Here is a 16,520-nt window from a genome sequence, read left to right as displayed (position 1 = left end):
CAATAGCCAAAGTACGGAAAGAGCCCAAATGTCCATCGATGGCTGAATGGATAAAGAAGATGTGGTGTGTATATATATATACAATGGAGTATTACTCAGCAATCAAAAAGAGTGAAATCTTGCCATTTGCAACTGCGTGGTTGGAACTGGAGGGTATTATGCTAAGCAAAATTAGAGAAAGACAAATATCATATGACTTCACTCATGAGAACTTTAAGACACAGAACAGATGAACACAAGGGAAGAAAAGCAAAAATAATATAAAAACAGGGAGGGGTGCAAAACATAGGAGGCTCTTAAACCCTGGAGAACAGAGGGTTACTGGAGGGTTGTGGGAGGAGGGAAGGGCTAAATGTGTAAGGGGCATTAAGGAATCTACCCCTGAAATCATTGTTGCGCTATATGCTAACTAACTTGGATGTAAATTAAAAATATAAAAATAGATAAATAAATAATAAATAAAGTTAAGCTGTTCATATCCTCAAAAAAGCTTTCTGGAATTTTCATTTGGATTTCACATGTATAGATCATATTGGGAGCAGTTGACATCTTATTAGTATGAAGTCTTCCAATCCATTAACATTGGATATCTGTCCATTAATTTAGATCTTTGATTTCTTTCATCAGTATTTTGGAATTTTCTGCATAAAGTTCCTGCACATATTTTGTTAGATTTATACTTAAGTACTTCATATTTTACTCAAGGCTATCATACATTTTTTTCTAATTTCAAACTTTATTTGTTCATTACAGTATGTAGGAAAACAGTCCAGTTTTCTTTGTCATCCTTGTATCTTGCAGCCTTGATAAACTCAATTATTGGTTCCAGAGGTCTTTTATTTTGTTTTGTAGGTTCTTTAGAGTTTTCTACATACACAGTCACATCATCTGTAAATAAAAATAGTTTTATTTCTTCCTTTCCAATCTGTGTGCCTTTTCTTTTTCTTGTTGTAGTAGGTGGCACTATGAGTATAGTGTTGAAAAGGACTGGTGAGAGAGGGCATCCTTGCCTTCTTCCCATTCTTAAGGGGGAAAACATTTGCTCTCCATTAGAAGTATTTTAGCTATAGGTTTGTCATATACACCCTTATTAGGTTAAGGAAAGATCCCTCTGCTTCTCATCTTGACAGTGTTTACTCATGAATGAATGTTAAATTTCATCTATTTTTTAATTATTTGGTTCTCAAATCATATAGGATAGGTCATTTAAAAATGTCTTTAGATCTTGTCTTATGTAATCAATTAAAATAAAATTAGTCTTTATTTTTGATAAAAGGAAAAGGCTAAAATATGTATTTAATGTTAATATATAACATGAGATTATACTGATTAATTTTTTTTTAACCCTAACTACAGTTGAAAACAGAAAACAGTGAAAAATATTTCAAAACTTTCCTTAAGGGCAGGGGTGAAGTTCTCCATTACTATTAAAGTAATTTAAAGAATAGTAAAGGGGGCCTGGGTGGCTCAGTTGGTTAAGCATCAGACTCTTGATATTAGCTTAGGTCGTGATCTTGTCATGAGATTGAGCCCCGCTTCAGCAGGAGCCTGCTTGGGATTCTTTCCTTCCGTATCTTTGCTCCTCCCCCCTCCATAAATAAAATTTTAAAAAAGAATAGTAAAGACAATTATTATTTATATCAGTTTTAGAACCATGCAACTCATACAGTTGACTTGTTAATTTTTAACATAATCTTGGGAATTTCACAATAAAAACGTATAGTATATATACAACATGGTGTCCTATAATTCTGAAGAGCCATTTGATGGCAAACCCTTAGTAAAATTTAAATATGAGTTTCTCTGTATGTTAAGGGGCTGAAATGGGTACAGAATAACCTGTGTGAGTGCCATGGAGCACACTCTTGCTCAGCTTGCTGTGGTAAATGGGCAAAAGGTTAAGCCATCAGTTCATTTCCCAGTATCTACTAAACAGTGGCTTTCTTTGTGTTGCCTCACTTGTTAGAGCAATATAGCAAGTGTTATTGAGAGGTAAAACAAAGCGAGTCTTACATCAGACACTGATAGCTTTTAAAAATTTGGAATGAGATGTTTTTGGATGTTCCAAGGAGTATATTGATAGCACATTTTTATGGAAACCAGTGCTACAGAGTAAACAGTATTGGAAATCAAATCAACATTATCCATCAGTGATGCTCAGGAAAATAGAAGTAAATAATATGTGTTTAGTGCACCAGTTTTAGAGAATAACGTTGTGGCCTAGGGAAGTGATATAAAAAAACAAAACAAAACACTTTTTAGAAAATTGCCAGCCATAGATTTATTTTTCTTAGCCACTTAATTAAAGTAGACTTTATTTTGTCTATATACAGACCTTTCATTCATACAATGTAGCTTTAAGCATAACATATAAAAGGGAAACCAGTTAATTTAAGTATAGCATGCTTTCACAGGCATCAAATGTTATTTAAGACCTTTCCTATAATGGCCATGGAGTATTTCTTGAGCATCCATACAGATTAGATCTTGAACAGCTGCATGGAGCACACAGAAATCATGATTCCTGCCTCTGTGAACTAACTTGAATAAAGTCTTTCATCTAAAGATCTCACTGTTTATCTATTTCATGAATCCCTCATCTCCTCTCTGAAGGGCTCATTCAGTTTAATACAGTTCAACTTTGTGGTTCAGAGCTCTAGAAATTGCTAATGTAACTTACAATGCACAAAAAAAAAGTAATTTCAGAAATTTTTTCTCTATATGTTCACTAACTAGAATTTAAGTAAAAATTTGAAAAATAAAAAAAGAAATTTTTAAAGAATTAGATAAAATCAACTCTAAAGCAATGTGTTTTTTTTTTTTTTTTTTTTTTGGTGAAGATTTAGAATGATAAGTAGGGATTCTAACTCAAACCTAACTAGTTATGTGATCGTAAGTAAATTATATATCCTTTTAGGTGTCCAATTTCTCTGTGATGGGCATTGAGGAGGGCACCTGTTGGGATAAGCATTGGGTGTTGTATGGAAACCAATTTGACAATAAATTTCATATTAAAAAAATAATACAAATAAAAAATATAAATAAATAAATAAATAATCCAAATAAAAATAACAAATAAAATAAAAATAACTCTGCCAAACAGAGTTAAGAGAAATATATGTGTAGAAATGCTTGTCATATTCATTTGTTTTATATAAATTTTGAGTGCTGTCATTCTGCCTTAGTCCTGCTCATAATCTGAGGCTCAGACATCCCATGTTCTGTATGAAATGTTCTGCAACCACTTTGCAATAAACTGGATAAGTCAACTATCATGTCATTTAGATGTAATTCATTAAGAAAATATCAGATGAAGAGTGCCTGGGTGGCTCAGTCAGTTGAGCATCCAACTCTTGGTTTTGGCTCAGGTCATGATCTTGTGTTTTGTGGCATGACAGTGTAAAGCCTGCTTGGGATTCTCTCTCTCTTTCTCTCTGTCCCTCCCCCATTCTAACATGTGCGTTCTCTCTAATTAAAACAAAACTAAACTAAACACTAAAAAAAAGAAAAAAATTTTTAAATAAAAATAAAAAAATTAGACAATCTTTTCTTCACCTTGGAACTTATATATTGCCACTTAATTTGGTAGTGACCACGTGTTGCCTCCCATTTTATATTGCATATTTCTTATTCCTGTGCACATATTATGAGTTCTTTTAATTCAGGGATTTTTATTTATTTGAACCTTCACAAAAATTAATGTGTACTGCCTTCTAAGTATGGAACAAATTTGTTACTTTTTTTTATTGCCTTAGAATATCCTCACATGTTTTCTTCCAATAATGGAAATGGTCAAAAATTAACTGTAATTTTACAAAGGAATTTATTTATTATATTAAAACCACCTGGTAACAATCTTAGAAATCTGGTATGCCCTCCCCCCCCCCCCCGCTGAAGAAAAATTGAGGAACCAGAGAAATTTTGATTCAGACGTTTCTAAGTCCGAATGGCAAAAACACAAAAAGAGTTTGGCTCTTGTACATTCGATATAGAATAATGTAGGTGACATTTATTCATGCAATTAGTGAAAGTTATTGGCATCAACTAAATGCTAGCCTTGTTGCTATAGCCTGGAGACATAGTGATTAAAAAAAAAAAAAAGACAAGATCCCTACCTGAAGAAGTTTATAGTTGGTAAAGAGAGTAAAATTTATGTAAACCAGACAGTATCATAATGAGGATTATAAATAAGTGATACGGTATGAGAGAGAGTAACTGGGTGGAGGGTAAGCTACTTTGTATACAGTGATTAGAAAAAGCCTCTTAAAGACACAAAGACTTGAAGGATAAGGAAATGCCTAGATTGTGGTCTCTAAATCTGGTTTCTCCCAGAAAGGAGTCAGAATTCCTTAGAAAACTAGCTTACTGCAGATCTAGAATAGAACCTGTAAAAGAAAACAAAGGAACTATCAAAGTCTGTTGAGGTCATGATGTGGGACCCAACTGGGAGGAACTCCTTACTGACTACAGTTGTAACAATTAGAGCATCAAAAGAATAGTGACTGCAATAAATTGAAATACATCCATTATTCAAAATATATGAGTTCATAATGTTTCTTTAAAAATTCATTGTTCACCTTTAGGCAAAACTGGACAAATCAAATATTTATCTTGCCTTTCTTTTAAGAACTGTACCTCAGGATAACCAAATAGTTCAAGAAGGGTAGCTCTTTAAAAAAGAATTCCAGCTAGGGGTGCCTGGGTGGCTCAGTTGGTTGAGAGTCTGACTTCGGCTCAGGTCATGATGTTGCAGCTGATGAGCTCAAGCCCCATGTCGGGCTCTGTGCTGACAACTCAGAGCCTGGAGCCTGCTTCCAATTCTATGTCTCCCTCTCTCTCTGCCCCTCCCCTGCTCGTGCTCTGTCCCTCTCTCTTAACAAAATAAAATAAAACGTTAAAAAAAAAAAGAATTCCAGCTAATAAATGCAGAAAGAATGATAAACTATTCAGTTTTTTTTTATTTTTTTTAACGTTTATTTATTTTTGAGACAGAGAGATACAGAGCATGAACGGGGGAGGGCCAGAGAGAGGGAGACAGAGAATCGGAAACAGGCTCCAGGCTCCGAGCTGTCAGCACAGAGCCCGACGCGGGGCTCGAACTCACAGACTGCGAGATCGTGACCTGAGCCGAAGTCGGCCGCTCAACCGACTGAGCCACCCAGGCGCCCCGTAAACTATTCAGTTTTAATGAAATGAAATTAAATACCTAGACAGTAAAATTTTTCGTATTTTCCTATATATAATTTTGAATATTTTGTGTTAGGAAATTTAAAAATCAGCTTAAAGGCACGGTGGTGAGAGTTCAGCAGGTAGGAATAAGAGTGATAGGAAGTTATTTCGTAGAAATAGGAGTATGAAGAAGGTGCAGAGGTGAAAAATTACTGTACATATTCAAGGAACATTTAATGATTGAGATCCCCAAGTACAAGGTATGTAAATGGAAGTATTGTGGCTATGCCGTTGTATGTGAGTTCTCAGAATACATAGTACCTTGTAATAGTGAAACCAAACTATTGCCAATTTCAGGAGGAACTTGAGATTCCAAGGAACTTCTTTACAGTTCCTGCTACCCTTTGGGCTCATTGAAATAATGATAAATAGAAGCATTCAACAATGGATTTAATCAAGCCAAATTGATTTGGCAGTAGACCTTAGTAGAAAGGTGCCATGTATACAGTGCAGCATTGATTTTATTTGGGCAGCCTCTGCTTAATGTAGGCAGTCTGTTAATTAATGTGATTGTTCTTCATTTCAGCATTTTATTTATTCTATTTGAAGTTGCATGGAGAGAAGAGTGTCCTAAAGTTTATGATTTCTAATCCATTACATTAACACTATTAGGGGACCACATATGATCCCATCTAAAAGTAAGATATTCTGTGTTCAGAGTGAGTAGTTTAACCTTGCCAGTAAAAGTGTTCTCTGGGGTACCTGGGTGGCTCTGTCAGTTAAGCATCTGACTTTGTCTCAGGTCATGATCTCATGGTTCATGAGTTCAAGCCCCACATTAGTCTCGCTGCTGTCAGTGCAGAGCATGCTTTGGATCTTCTGTCCCACCCCTCCTCCCCCCCAGCCACTCTGTGCTCTTTTCTCTCTCTCTCTCAAAAATAAACAAACATTAAAAAAATAAAATAGTCTTCTCTGTTCAAATCCTGATACCACTGTATCTATTGTAGATAAATATTCTGTTTTATCCACATTCATGTTGTGTGGATAACAACATGTGGGTATATTTCTTTGTAAAACTAATTTCTATATTTGAAGTAATTTGTGCCATGGTATTATTTAAAAAGAAAAACCTTAAAATCTGTCTTGAATCAAAATGACTAATATGGAATAACACCAAGCTTTGTTCATTTCTTTTACAAGTGAATGCGTATCTGTCTGTTCCCAACTGAAAGTAATGGTGCCTTTCATGATCTGGGAGAGTTTGGGTTTAGAAATGCAGGGCGATGCCACCGCAGAGGAATGGTGGGAAATTGAGATGTCAAGCTGTGTAATCAGAGTTCTGCAGAGGTGGGCAGATGTGCAACCTGTGATATTCCAGAGGCGGTTTGTTTTTAGCTGGTCAAGTAATTTGGTGAAGTGGAAAGCATATCAACTAAGTTTCAGTTTTTTCATCCTTATAGTTACCCTTTCCTAAAAATGCACAGGAGAAGACTGTGACAATAATGAAACAAGTTATAATGTTCTGCCATTTATCATTGGTTCTTCTGAGTTAAATTTACATTTGGAAAGATGAAATTTGCCAAGTAACATATTTTAAGGAAAAGAGTTTTTTTAATGGCACAATACTTATTTTATAATACATATATATATGTGTGTATTTTAACAGGGTATCCAGAAGTTGGCTAGTCAATATCTGAAGAGAGATTGGCCTGGAATAAAAACTGATGATCGGAATGATTACAGGTAACTTAATAAGTAGATCTTGCCTATTTTCTCTAAAAATAAGTTCGCTCAGAGCCATGTCATATAGATAATGTAGACTTCAGTAGTTTTAAAAAATTGCTTTTCTTTGCCACGTTTTTAGACATAATTTCAAAATTATCAGAAAATGTTAATGTTCCACAACATATGCAAATAATCTGTATAAAATAGTTTTCTTATGTGTTAAACCAAGATTGTGTTTTGTTTGATTAAAATGCATGTATGGAATTTTAAAGAAGGTAGATGACAGTGGAACACAAATTGTTTCCTGAATGACCTACAAATGAAACACGTTATTACAATAATAATGAAAGAAGATTATAGTGTTCTGACATGTTTATTGATTCTTTAATTCCGAAAGTCTAAATTTGGAACAATGAAATTTTGTGAGCCTAGGGGAAAGTTTCTAGGTTTTACACACACACACGCACACACACACACACACACACACACACACACAGAACAGGGTATACAGAAATTGGCCAGTCAGTATCCCACATACAAATTTTAAAGAAGGTAGATGACAATAGAATATAAATTGTGTCCTCAGTGACCTACAGATATGTTTAAAGTTATTGTAATATTTTGTAATTTTGTTTAGGATTTGATGTCTTTTCTTTTCTTTTTTTGAAATTAATTTGGAAGTGATTGTTGGCTTTTATGCTCAAGACTGTCCTTAGTATTTATTAAGGGAACCAGTAGTCAGAGTCAAGATTTTAGACCTTGCAGTTAAAACTAATGCCCATGAAATGATAGCAGAGAACCCAGGATAATTAAGAACTCCGTATTCAAGTGTATGGCTTAGAGTCTGAATATGAAATCATGTTGCTGGATTGTCAGTGAAAACGGACATCAGATAATATTAACAGGACTAGAAAACGGAAAGATAAACAAGAAATGTAATAGTTCTTCACAATTGCAGGACTGACTTATAACTTGGAAGGTGGCATTATAGCTGTAAGTAATAGATTTATATAATTGCAATGTAGAATAATAAAGCAAACCAAGAAAATAAACAAAAATAGAGATTTTCTTGTGGACTTCCCAGTATCTTTAAAATTCAGCTAAGAGGGGAAGAGAGAGGATGTGAAATTCTAGGCAAAAGAGACAAGTAGAGCAAAAACCTTGAATGAGAGATACAACGTTAATATAGTCCAGTATTGTGAACATGAAGAAAGCCTGACCAAGGAAGAGATTGCTTGCTGGTGATAAAGAAGGACTCCAGCTTATATGTAGGTAGGCTATATGCTAAGTTTGTTTGAAATTCAGGATTCAGGTTACCAAAGAAGTAAGGATAAAAAGGCTCTGTTCCCTGGCTAGCTTGTACAACCTTATTTTTAAAGTATGTTAAGCCAAAAAAAAAAAAAAAAAAAAGTAGGTTAAGCCAACTTTTACTAAATATTTGCTAAATACCAGATACTGTGCTAGGAACTTCAGCTTATCTCTCATGCTTATCAAAACAACCCTGTGAGTTACATATAGTTATCTTCCTTTTATGTGTTAGGGAACTAAGTCTTGGGTTATATGCCTTGCTTAAGATCACACAGCTATTTAAACAGTCATTGATTTATTTATTCATGAGATAGATGTAAAGTATCTGCTATAGGGTAGCTGTTAAATTACACTTTAGGATCAGAGAGACTGTGAGGTGTGGTGCCTGTCCTTGTGGAGCTTACAGGAGATAGCTACTGTAAATAGTTGTGGTATTGGGTGAGGAGTGGAGAGTGCATTGGGACTGTAGAGGAAAACCTAGGCCTCTAGATCTGAGTCTCAAAGAACTTACAGGAGTTTGCCAGGGTTGGGCAAAAGGAATTCTAAGCAGAAGTAGCACCCTAAGGCATGAGAAAATATGGGTGTTAGGTAACTGTGCCGTCCAGCATGGCTGGTGTGAAGTATATGGGTTGGTGGGTGAGAGGAGGGGTAGACCTGGAGGATACACAGGCATCTTGAAGGACTGGAAACTGGACAACTGGAACACCACTTTCTCTTGGACCTGTTTTTTTTGGTTTTGTTTTTGTTTTTCAGTCTTTGAGGACAAGTTGTCACCCCTGTCTTAGTCTGTTCAGGTTGTTATAACAAAATTCCACAGCCTGGATGGCTTATAAATGACAAGTTTATTTCTCACTGTTCTGGAGGCTGGGAGTCTGAGACCAGGACGGGTTCTGGGGATGTTCCTCTTCTGAGTTGCAGGTTTCTCAACTTCTAGCATGTCCTTACATGGTAGAAGGGGTTTGGGAGCTCTGTGGGGTCTTTTTTAAAAGAGCACTAATCTGAGATGCCTGGGTGGCTCAGTCGGTTAAGTGACTGACTTCAGCTCAGGTCATGACCTCATGGTGCATGGGTTTGAGCCCCACATCAGACTGTCTGCTCTCAGCACAGAGAGCACTTCAGAACTTCTGTCCTCCTCCCTCTCTGCCTCTCCCTCGCTCACACTCTGTCTCTCTTTCAAAAATAAATAAACATAAAATAATTTTTTTTTAATAAAAAATAAAGGGCAATAATCTGCCTATGACCTAATCACCTCCCAAAAGCCTCACCTCCTGGTACCATCATCTTTGTGGGTTAGGATTTCCACATAGGAATTTTGGGCAGACGCAGGCATTCAGACCATAGCAAGTCCTTTCTTTATAAGTGTTTCTCAAAGTTCCCTCAGCTCACTAGTGACTGTTTTAAGTAATCTTATCTATCTTGTTCCTGTCTGTAAATATTGCCTATAAACTAGTAATGATCACATGTTTTTATTAACTCTTTAGCCTGGGGACCAAAGTCAACTGCCTCCAACTTTGACTTCTTTCTAGATCTCATCTTCTCTTAGGAATATTAAGTAGCTGCTTCTCTGCCTGTGATCTCTCCCTTTCATAATTTCGTTAGTTGCAGTACCACCTTTTATATCTTTGTATCGCTTTATGTCTTTGTAAAATAGGCCTGCTGTCACTCCCCTGCTTGAAAATCTCCTGTGTTTCTCCTGGTCAATAGGATGAAATTTAAAATAAAAAAAAAATATATTCAAAGGCATGAAGAAACCTGGCCCCAGATTACCTTTCTCTCCTCATCTCTGTCCACTTCTTTTCTTATCCTTAGTTCCCTAATCTGTGAGCACCTCAAGCTATAGTTGTGTTGTAGTTACCACACCTCAACTACACTGAAATCAGTCATCCTCCTTGCCTTTACCTCTGTTACCTACACTTTTGGATATTCTTCCTTCTTACTAGCAAGAACAGTACTACATGAACACTTACTTATTAAACACTGTATTTTCTCCTTGTCATCAGTTACTGTATAAATGAATCTTAGACTTTGAGCTTATGTATCACATTTTCTAGAGTCTTCTTGATGTACACTGTTATATTTTTAGTCCTAGGGAGGATGTATAGTTTTGTTAATATATATATTTTTTACTTTTTATTTTGAAATGTTGTAGATTCATGTGCAGTTGGAAAAACTAATACCAAGAGTTCTACTTTTCACCCGGTTCTCCCAATGGTAATACCTTACATAACTGTAGTATGTATCAGAACCAGGAAACTTATATTGATAAAGCCCACCAATCTAATTCAGAATTCACCAGTTTTACATGCACTCCTTTGTGCATGTCTTATATGCACTCATAAATTCTGTGGGGTTTTATCACATATGTAGATTTGTGTGACCATCATCACAGAATAAATTGGTTTATTTATTTATTTAATATTTTAGAGAGAAAGTGTGCACAAGCAGGGGTGAGAGGGGCAGAGGGAGAGAGAGAATCCCAAGCAGGATCCACACCCAGCACAGAGCCCAACACGGGGCTCCATCCCACGACCCTGGGATCATGACCTGAGCCAAAATCAACAGTCAGACACTTAACCAACTGAGCCACCCAGGCGCCCCAAGTTTGTTTCTTAATGATAATTCTTCCTGGTAAAGTTTTCTCTGTTTTCCATTGTAATACCCATATGGAAGATAGTTCACAGCACAGCATGATTTTAGATGGTATTTGGTGGATGACCATTTTTGAATTTTAGTAGTTATAACTTAATTATTATGGCAAGTGTCATTTGTTTTTCAGTTAGAATATGAAATTGTGAAATACATACATTTTAATTTAAAAGTTGAGTCATTGGGGCGCTTGGGTGGCTCTGTCAGTTAAGCATCTGACTCAATTTCGGCTCAGGTCACCATCTCAAGGTTCATGGGATTGAGCCCTGCATTGGGCTCTGCACTGACAGCATGGAGCCTATTTGGGATTCTCTCTCCCTCTCTCTGGCCTTTCCCTGCTCATGTACACACACACTCCCTCAAAATAAGTTAAAAAAAAACGGTGAGTTATTAAAAAAAAAAGATAAGAAAATAATAGTGCAAGAGAAATGAGACCAAAATCATGTTAGACATACACAAAAGCCTTAGGATACACAAAGCTTGATACCTTTATTACAGTGAAGAGACCCTTCTCTTGTTGCTAGCATTATTAGTGGGACCTAGAGCAATTTTATGTCAGGAGCAGAGGAGAGGTTTGGGAGCTAGATAGATTTGGGATTACATCTAGGCCTCATCATTCCCTCCTCTCTTTCCTCCACTAAATATGTATTGAGTGCCTTACATAGCATGCCAAACCCTGTTCTAGGTGCTGAGAATATAAGAGTGAATAAAACAGTGCTTCTGCTGCATGGAGCCTACATTCTAGTGAGAGAAAACAAGACAGTAAAACATATGAATAATTAAACATTATGTGTTGGTTTGAGTAGCCATAAATGAGATGGAATCAATTGACAGAACAGATTTTAGGAAAATGAAGAATTTGGTTTTGGACATTATAGTTTTAACGCCTATTAAACGTCCAAGTTGGATATGTTAAATAGGCAATGGAGGAGAGGAAAGCTGTCTGGGCTGGAAACAAAAATTCAGGAATAGTTAGTATATTGACAGTATTTAAAACCGAAAGCCTGGATACTCATATTTGAAGAATAAGTGTAGTTAGAGAAGAGAAGCAGCTTGGGGATTAACTTTGGGGGCACTCCAGCATTTACAGAGCAGTGAGATGAAGAGGAACTAGCAAAGAAGATTAAAGAGTGGCTAGTGAAGTAGGAGTAGGTCAAGAGAGAATGATGTCTTAGAAGCTGAGGAAAGAACGCTTTTCAAGAATAAACTAGGTAAATTATGCTGATAAATTGAATAATAGGACCAAAGCTTGAATTGACTATTGGGTTAGCCATAAGGAGATTTTTGATGACCTCGCAAAGCACTTTCAGAAGAATGGTGGAGGCTAAGGCCTTATTTAAGTTAAATCAAGAAAGTCCAGGATCAGAGGGAGTAGAAACAATAATTTCTGACTGTTTTCTCAAGGAGTTTTGTTGTTAAAAGGAGCAGGCATTGGGGTGGTAGCTAGAGAGAAATGGAGGGTTGATAGAGGATTTTTGTTTTCAATTTTTAAGTTTGTTTATTTCTGAGAGATAGAGACAGAGTGTGAGCAGGGGAGGGGCAGAAAGAGAGGGAGACACAGAATCCGAAGCAGGCTCCAGGCTCTGAGCTGTCAGCACAGAGCCTGACGCGGGCTTGAACTCATGAACTGTGAGATCATGACCTGAGCTGAAGTCAGAGGCTTAACTGACTGAGCCACCCAGGTGACCCTGTTTGTTTGTTTGTTTGTTTGTTTTTTGTTGTTGTTTAGATGGGAGACATTATAGCATATTTAGAGATCCATCCAATAGAGAGGGAAAAGTTGATGTTGTAGGAAGAAGCACAATTACTGGATTGCTATTCTTAAGTTATAGATTGTAGTGTAAATACAAAGGGTTGGCCTTCAGAGCACAGGTAGTTCTTCCAAGTAAAAAGAAAGATGACAGAGTGTATGGGTGCAGAAGTAGGGAGATTGGTAAATGTGGTGAGACATGTAGGCATTGTCTTCTGGTAGCTTCATTATCAGCTGAAAGTGTGGTCATAGTAGAGGTGTGAGATGAGAGGAAAAAGTGGGAAATAATTGTGTAGAAGATTGAGAGAATAAGAGGATTTAGAGGAATATAGTAGAATTGCTGCGTAGCACTAAGGAGTTACTAGAATGTATTAGACATCAATTTAAACTGAGACCAGGCAGCATGATTATGGTTTTTTCCAGTAACATTCTGCCACATGGAGACTGGTATGGTGTAAACAGAACTTTGGATTTAACCAAGGTTGAAATTTTATTTTTAAAGTTTATTTATTTTTGAGAGAGAGAGAGTGTGCATGTGCACACAAGTGGGGGAGGGGCAGAGAGAGAGAGAGGGAGAGAGAGAATCTGTTAGCGCAGATCCGAATGCCTGGCTCATACTTCCAAACTGCTAAATCATGACCTGAGCCGAAGTTGGATGCTTAACGACTGAGCCATCCAGGTGCCCCCAGGGTTGAAATTAGATTAGAATGATAGAAAGAGAAAGGGGCAAGGGTAATAAGTATATATACATAGGGAGTGGTTATAATGGTGGAGCATAAAACCGTCTGGATGAGGAGCTGAGAAGGGAAATATGAGACAGGGAAGAGACGGGAAGGGGGGTAAGATAGAATGGATTATGGATTCCAATAGAGTTTAAATAATTGTTGGAGTCAGAATCCTAAAGAGAATGAGTGAAAACAGCAGGTGTTGGTCAGAGATTAGATGGTTACTTTGGGATTGGTTAGTGGTAATGGCAAAGTCTAGGTTATGACCATGGGAGTCCTGTTTCCAGGTGAGTAGCCTTAGGAAAATTCTGCAGTCTTTCTGAGCCTTACTTTTCTCTTCTGAAAAATGGGAATAATGCTTATTTTGCAAAGTTCACATGAGAATTAAATGATAATGTAAATGTAAAAATATATGACATATAGTATCTAGCATGTGATAGTTTCTTAAAAGAATTTCCTTCCTTTCTGTCATAATTTTGAGCCTCATTTCATGACCTGTGCAGAATAGCAAAATACCATACATGCTTAGTATCTTATGCCACAAAATTACATATATGGAGCCTAGTGAAATAAAAATATGTAAAAATCGCTCTACACCCATTATTATTTTTCCTCAGTTTAATGAAAAATACCACTACCATTGCAACTATCACTATTATGTTAACAAGCACTAACATTTCTACTACAGTTCTGCTTCTGTTACTATTTATTCATTAAAAGAATCTCTACCAAGGGTTTTTACTTCATTTGCATTTACTGTTATAAAATAACCCTGTGAGATACATGGTGCTGGTATTTTTGTTATTTTCTCCATTTGCCAGTTGAGGAAATGAAAGTATAGTGAAGTGTGCTATATATGATTATTTTGGTTGAACTAGAACTTGAACCCAGGTCTTCTGATTAACTTGTAACTAAATTATTTTCTTGTCATGGTGTCTCATTATATAGAATATGTTTGCATGCTATAGATCTGCTACTCTCCAAAGACCTCTTTTTAAACTTTACAAGGATTTTTCTTTTTATTGTATAGTCTTCGTAATATATATATCCATTCATTTTTTTCATGCAATATGTATTTTCATAACCTTTCTAAATCTTAGGCCATGTGTTTAGGCCCTAGGAATACAATAGTGAGACAGACATGTACCCCTACCTTCATGAAATATTCACTATAGTGAGAGTGACAGACATTGACTAACAATTACATAAAAATATGTATAATTGAAGGAAAAGTGCTGGAGCCATGTAACGAATAACAGAGAGGAACTTGATGGAGTCTGGGTTGGGTTGGTGGTGATCATGAAAGACTTCTCTAAGGAAGTTATATTTAAGCTGAGATTTGAGGGATGAACAACAGTCAACTAGGTGAAGACTGAAAGGGAAGAGAGTGCTCCCTATGAGGAGAACCTGGATGAAGGGATCCTCCCTCCCTTCCTCCCTCCCACCTTTCCTTCCTTCCTTCCTTCCTTCCTTCCTTCCTCCCTCCCTCCCTCCCTCCCTCCCTCCCTCCTTCCCTCCCTCCCTTCCTTTTCTCTTTCCTTCCTTTCTGTCACATTTCATAGTGCTTCTTTCTCATTTTAATTATGATTTTAAAATGTATTTTAAGCGCAAATTAATAACTACAAAGCACAGTACTGAATTTTTCTCTCTGCATTCTCTGAACAGTTTGGACTGTTTAGGAGGGGCTGTGGTGAGTTTACATCCCAGGTTCCATCAGTTGTCATGCAGGCTATGGGCAACTTTAATTTTGCTGGGTTTTTTTCCCCAGCTTTATTGAAAAATAATTGACATATATCACTGTAAGTTTAAGGTATACAGCTTGATGGTTTGATTTACATATACTGTGAAATGATTACACAATAGGTTTAGTTAACATCCATCATCTCATATTCATTTTGCTTTTGTGTTAACAGCTTTTGCTGGCACCATACACTGAATCTTTTTTCCAAAGGGAATGTGATATACTTCTGGTTAAATAAAAGAATATTTCCATCTAAACTAATTCATTTGATGTATTACAAAACCTAATCCACTATATAAACTAATCATTTTCTTATATGAAAAATATAGTTACAATGTTTTTTAGTTCTTTTATTGTTTAATTTATTTATGAGACACAGAGCATGCACGCACATGGGCTGGGAGGGGCAGAGAGAGAGAGAGAGAGAGAGAGAGAGAGAGAGAGAGAGAGAGAGAATCCTAAGCAGGCTCTCTCTCTGCTCAGTGTGGGGCTCGATCTTGGGAATGTGAGATCATGACCTGAGCCAAAATCAAGAGTTGGACAGACATTTAACTAACTGAGCCACCCAGGCACCCCAAGGTTTTTTTAGTTCTAAGTAGTAGCATTTATGTAGCACAAGGTATCATACATTGCTATAGTAGAAAATCCATGTGGCACAAGAAGGAAAATCTTAGGAGATGAATATTATAATCCATCAGTGCAAGCATCTCATTTTTTTTTTAATTTTTTTTTTAACGTTTTATTTATTTTTGAGACAGAGAGAGACAGAGCATGAACGGGGGAGGGGCAGAGAGAGAGGGAGACACAGAATTGGAAGCAGGCTCCAGGCTCTGAGCCATCAGCCCAGAGCCTGACGCGGGGCTCGAACTCACGGACCGCGAGATCGTGACCTGAGCTGAAGTCGGCCACTTAACTGACTGAACCACCCAGGCACCCCAAGCATCTCATTTTTTAAAAACAAAATACCCTCCATTGTTATGATAAGTTATAAAATATGTTTAGCTAGTGCAGGTGCATACTATAACTGACTAAGGAATTAGCAAAGTAGAAGAGAAGCTTTGAAAAGGACATTAGCTACAAAAAGCAAAAGATGAATAATTCTTTGAATTTCCCAAGAGATTGCTGAGCACATTTATCAAGTAAAGGTGATAGGAATTGCTTGGAATGATTCCAAGCCACAATAGGATGCTGGCTAAGCATTGTTACAACACAGAAACAGATGTAGAACATTGCTACCATAGAACTCTTTTGTCAGAGAAATAGACTTCTCAAGTATGTAAGCAATTGTTTATGATTTTTTTCCAGCTATATCAATTTATGTAAGAGAATAATATGATGTAGTTGAAAGAGAATCTACTTTAGAGGTACTCAACCTTCATCTATATCTCAGTACTACCACACTCTTTTGTGATCTAGGGTGATTTTTTCTAAATCTGTCTAAGGCTTGCTCAGTTAC

At 36.6% G+C, this 16,520-nt stretch overlaps 1 protein-coding gene across 4 annotated transcripts in view; it reads left to right on the top strand.

Moving 5' to 3' along the window:
• Positions 1–16,520, top strand: part of FCHSD2 (FCH and double SH3 domains 2) — a 302,350-nt gene that overhangs the window by 143,074 nt on the left and 142,756 nt on the right. For all 4 annotated transcript variants that reach the window (XM_049619346.1, XM_049619362.1, XM_049619338.1 and 1 more), the window contains exon 4: positions 6,836–6,912. In XM_049619346.1, coding sequence (XP_049475303.1) covers positions 6,836–6,912 — 77 coding nt within the window. The remainder of the gene's footprint in view (positions 1–6,835; positions 6,913–16,520) is intronic.

The sequence above is a fragment of the Panthera uncia genome, chromosome D1 (assembly GCF_023721935.1).
Source record: "Panthera uncia isolate 11264 chromosome D1, Puncia_PCG_1.0, whole genome shotgun sequence".
Taxonomy (NCBI): domain Eukaryota; kingdom Metazoa; phylum Chordata; class Mammalia; order Carnivora; family Felidae; genus Panthera; species Panthera uncia.
Note: the sequence above shows the minus strand (reverse complement) of the source record. Positions and strands in the feature narration are given on the sequence as shown.